This window comes from Babylonia areolata, chromosome 25 (assembly GCF_041734735.1).
Source record: "Babylonia areolata isolate BAREFJ2019XMU chromosome 25, ASM4173473v1, whole genome shotgun sequence".
Taxonomy (NCBI): Eukaryota; Metazoa; Mollusca; class Gastropoda; order Neogastropoda; family Buccinidae; genus Babylonia; species Babylonia areolata.
The window spans coordinates 17,098,439-17,103,438 of NC_134900.1; the positions used below are offsets into that span (position 1 = coordinate 17,098,439).

The window sequence follows — 5,000 nt, forward strand, 5'->3', positions numbered from 1 at the left end:
CCCCCCCCCCCCCCCCCCCCGACCCCCCCTCTGTAGTTTTCTCCCTTTTTTTCTCTCTGTATACATCCGTTGGTCTGCCCCCCCCCCCCCCCCCCCGACCCCCACTCTGTAGTTCTCTCCCTCTCTTTTTCTCTGTATACATCCGTTGGTCTGCCCCCCCCCCCCCACTCTCCAGTTCTCTCCCTCTCTTTCTCTCTCTATACATCCGTTGGTATGCGCCCCCGCCCCCCACTCTCTCTCCCTCTTTGTGTATCTCTCTCTCTCTCTCTCTCTCTCTCTCTCTCAATACTTCTTTTCAGTTTGCGTTTATCTCTTTTTCGCCTCACTGAATGTTTCAGCCTGTTGGTTAAGCGTATATGCATTGACTTCTCTTTGGATTTTAAATGATCGTGTAGATGAGAGAGAGAGAGAGAGAGAGAGAGAGAGAGAGAGATTATGCAAATCGTCGATAGCGAATGCAGCTAAAATGATAAATTAGATTTTTGTTTTAGAGTATCTTCAGAGCAGTATCATTAACTGTATTCAGCAAAATTTATTTTGTTTTAAACTTACCCCTTTCTGTAAAAAGCATTCTCACAAATGACTACACCCCCTGCCCCTCCTCCGCCTCCTCCTTGCCCACACCCTCACCCCACCACCACCACCACCACCACCCCATACCCCCACCACACCCCTACTCCCCTGTCACCACACCCGCCTCTTTTGATGGCTAGCTGCAAGCTTTGACTGTTGATGGTCCACCAACTCAGGATCGGAATAGACGTGGTTTCCAGTTTATGGCTACGGCAGCGGGTAACACCTGGACCTGTGATTCATTAGGGCTGTGGTGACTGTAATCGACTCGCTCATCGATTAATCGAATGGCTTTAGTTTAGATGGTTGTGTTACCAGTGATGGCTTGCTGTATGTGTGTGTGTGCATTTTAGGTGACATCGTGTAATCATGAGAGCTGCGTTGTGTGTTTGTGTGTGCGTGCGTGCGTGTGTGTGTGTGTGTGTGTGTGTGTGTGTGTGTGTGTGTGATGTATATGTGTGAAGGAAGTATTGAAACAGAATCAGTTCAAATACAGCCTTTTGAAGTTTCCCACACTTTATTTGTGCTCACAGAGTCAAAGCAGGCGGCGGCCGGGACAGACAGGGGGAGAGAGAGGCGGGGGTAGGGGTGGGGGTGGGGGTGCAGAAACTGAGGGGGTGGGGATTCAAGTGCTCATCTCTTTCAAAACTCTTTTTTTTTCCCATGCAACAGCATCCAAAGAAGAACCACGATACAGCATTACGCAGAATGTTTACTTCTGATCAGCCGCATGAAAACGAAACATCCAACCAGCATGCACCAAGTATTTCCATCATCAATCTCTCATGGACTCTTTCTTTTCTTCTTTTTGCTGCTGCTCAAACAGTTACAAACAAAAAATACTAACTAGGCAGCTAGACATATAGCAATTGCTAGATTTGCTGCATTCAGTATCGGAAAATAAATCTGATATATATGTAAGGAAAGCCGAAGTGAGCTTCACAAAATGAATGAGATCCAAAGCATAGCGCTTTACACACACACACACACACACACACACACACACACACACACACACACACACACATATATATATATATATATATATATATATATATATATAAATAGAGAGAGAGGGAGATGTATATATGCTGAACAGCTGCATACAGCAGAAGAAAACAAGAACAGAATGTAAATTCGTTAACCTATGAAGGCTTGTCAAAGCTAGAAAGAAAGAATGGATTATTTTTTTTTAATTCCCGATCCGAATGCAACCAACATAAAAGTATAGAACCATACAGATGTGTGTATGCTGTGCTTTGTTTTCCATTGTTTATTTTCAGGTGAGTGGTGGTATTACATTTTTACTTAGTATACATTTATATAATGACGTTATCTGTTAAATACATGTTCGAACTTTTGAAGGGGAAAATGTTTTGTTGCAGTTTGCACTCCTTCCTTGTTTGTTTGTAACAGTTTGTTTCTGGTATTTTCCAAAGAATAAATCAGGTAACTGCACTCCCAACACACACCACGACTATTTAACACCACAGCTACCCTTCCGCGTGGATGATTAAAGTGATTTTGAACTGGAATCGAACTTGAAACGCTACGATGAAGGTGCTGCACAAAGTTGTCAAGGAAAAACAACCACCTGTCATTACGTTTTAAACCTATACAAACCAAAACAGAACACAAAAAAACAAGGAGGAGAGAATTCTTGTTAATCATATGTCTCCTCCGTCACCCCCGGTCTCTTCCTTCTTCTCCCCTCCCCCATCTCCCCCTTCTTTAGTAGCCCCCCCTTCCCCCTGGCCCCCTTCCCCTTCCACACTGGTCTCTGCCGCCGCCCCGGCCGCTGCTGATGATTCTGGCTGTGCCGCGTCATCTGTCTTTGCTTCTGCCGTCCCCGCCCCCGCCCCCGCCCCCGTCTCTGTCTCCCCTTGCCCTCCCGCGCTAGGCTCTGCCGGGACGTTGTTCTCGTTTTCCGCCTCTGGTGCTGGTGGGGCTGCCGCATCCTGTGCTGCCGGCGCCTCCACGCTCATCCCCGCCAAGGGTTCTTCCGCGGGGAGAGCCACGGGGATCTCCGGCATCATCTCCCTCGGGAAGAGCCACTTCTCGTCGCCGTCGAGGATCTGAGCCAGGCGGAGGTTGAAGGGTGCGTAGAACTCGGTCAGGAGGTTGGCGGTGGCCGGGAGGATGTGGCCCGCCTCCTCCCTCACCCTCCCCTTCCGCACCACAGGGAGCTCGGACAGCTTGAGGACGCTCACGTCGTCCATTGGGTCTGGAAGGGGGAGAGAAGGAGGGGGCGTGGGTGTGGGAGGGGGGGGTTAATGTACCGTGTTTGAAGACCGGAAACAAAGCGAAACAAAAAAGAAAACAAAAAAAATAATGAGGGAAAAGAAGAGCTAACGTAACCAGCCAAACCGGCGTGATATTATAGAGTGGATGAAGATGATATGAAGAAATCAGATAGAGAGACAAAGGAACAATCTGCTATTGGCATTCGTCTTCTTCTTCGGGATTATAAAGTGTGGATGAAGGTGATATGAAAAAAGGAGGTAGAAAGACAAATGAACAATTTACTGTTGGTATTCTTCTTCTTCTTCTTCTTCTTCTTATCACCATCATCACCTTATTCTTATTCTTCACTCGTCGTCACTGTATATTTGTGTCCTTTATATTAATCATGCTTCTTGAATGTTAAGTTCCAACACACACACACACACACACACACACGCGCGCGCGCGCGCGCACGCACGCACGCACGCACACTCATATATGCACGCACACATAGAGGCAGACAGAGACAGAGATAGGCAAAGACAGACAGACAGACAGACAGAGAGATTGGATGATTGCTTTGAGTTTCTTTGTGATGGAAGTAGAATTAACAAAGACAGACATTTTTACATCCTGCCAAGAGGGTCACGAGAAAAGAGAGACAGAGCGAAGAAGGTGATGACCTTACCCACACCCAGGTGGCTGAAGACGGATTTGATGTGGCCCTGCACGTCAGTGATGTAATCCTCAAACTTGAGGATCAGCACCTGTTCCCTGGGGAACACCCTCAACCAGTCCTCCACAAACACTGAGTACATCCCCTCCGACAACCGCACCTGGACAAACAAAAAACAAACATCAGTTGAGCTAAGATAAGTTAAGATGTGGAGGGATGGCCTAGAGGTAACGCGTCCGCTTAGGTAGCGAGAGAATCTGAGCGCGCTGGTTCGAATCACGGCTCAGCCGCCGATATTTTCTCCCCCTCCGCTAGACCTTGAGTGGTTGTCTGGACGCTAGTCATTCGGATGAGACGATAAACCGAGGTCACGTGTGCAGCATGCATTTAGCGCACGTAAAAGAACCTACTGTAACAAAAGGGTTGTTCCTGGCAAAATTCTGTAGAAAAATCCACTTCGATAGGAAAAAAAACCAAATAAAACTGCACGCAGGAAAAACTACAAAAAGGGGGTGGCGCTGTAGTGTAGCGACGCGCTCTCCCTGGGGAGAGCAGCCCGAATTTTACACAGAGAAATCTGTTGTGATAAAAAGAAATACAAAATACAAATAAGGCGGAGGGGGGAAGACAGAAGAAGCGATGGACTGACAACACCCCCGTAAACGGAGTATGGCTGCTTTCGTAGCGGGGTAAAAACGGTCATACACGAAAAACCCACTCGTGAACATACGAGTGAACGTGGGAGTTGCAGCCCACGAACACAGAAGAAGAAGATGATGGACTGGCAACGTTGCAAAGTGGACAGGGAAACCATTTGCAGAAACCAGTTCTTCTTCTTCTTCTTCTTCTTCTGCGTTCCCCGTGATCATGGTCTCAGACTTGCAGTCCTATGCTGGAGATGAAGGTGGTGGTCTTGATGAGATCTTCTTTGGTGCCCAAGAGCTTTTCTGCCAGTGTAGCTCCATATGGCCACTGCTGCGTCCGTGCATCTTGATACAGGGGGCAGGACTGCAGGATGTGCTCCAGGGTTTGTGGGCCTGTCTTACACGGGCAGTCAGGAGTGTGTGACAGCTTTATTCGGTACATGTGGTCTCGCAGGCGGCAGTGCCCCGTGCGTAGTCGGAATATGATTGTCTGCTGGAATCGCTGCAGGTGAGGCATCTGGTCATCAGGTGGATGGCTATGTTGTTGCTGGAATATGTTTTTGAATATGTTTTTTTTCCGAAACCAGTGATTTGACACAAAACCGACAGACGAAGAGAAGGAATCTGGCGAACAGTTGTTGCGTGGTGCCCTAATGACTCTTTCCTAAAGTTGAAGAGAGAAGAGAAGAAGAGAAGATGAGAATAACTTTATTATTATTCCACAATGAGAAACGTCACCCGTCACAATGAATATCATCATCTCACAAAGCCGGAGAAATTCCACCAGTCACAATTGTAGACAATAATTACTCAAATCAGATCATGTTTTTTTTACAGCCCAGCTAACCATAACGTCACCATTTCAGGGCTGATCACCTGTCAGT

At 47.4% G+C, this 5,000-nt stretch overlaps 1 protein-coding gene across 3 annotated transcripts in view; it reads right to left on the minus strand.

The window, feature by feature from the left end:
- Positions 1–1,267: 1,267 nt before the first annotated feature.
- LOC143299779 (uncharacterized) overlaps positions 1,268–5,000 on the minus strand; it is a 36,386-nt gene continuing 32,653 nt past the window's right edge. For all 3 annotated transcript variants that reach the window (XM_076613188.1, XM_076613189.1, XM_076613187.1), the window contains 2 exons: positions 3,485–3,632; positions 1,268–2,797 (listed from right to left, as the gene is read on the minus strand). In XM_076613188.1, coding sequence (XP_076469303.1) covers positions 2,241–2,797; positions 3,485–3,632 — 705 coding nt within the window. In that variant the 3' untranslated portion in view covers positions 1,268–2,240. The remainder of the gene's footprint in view (positions 2,798–3,484; positions 3,633–5,000) is intronic.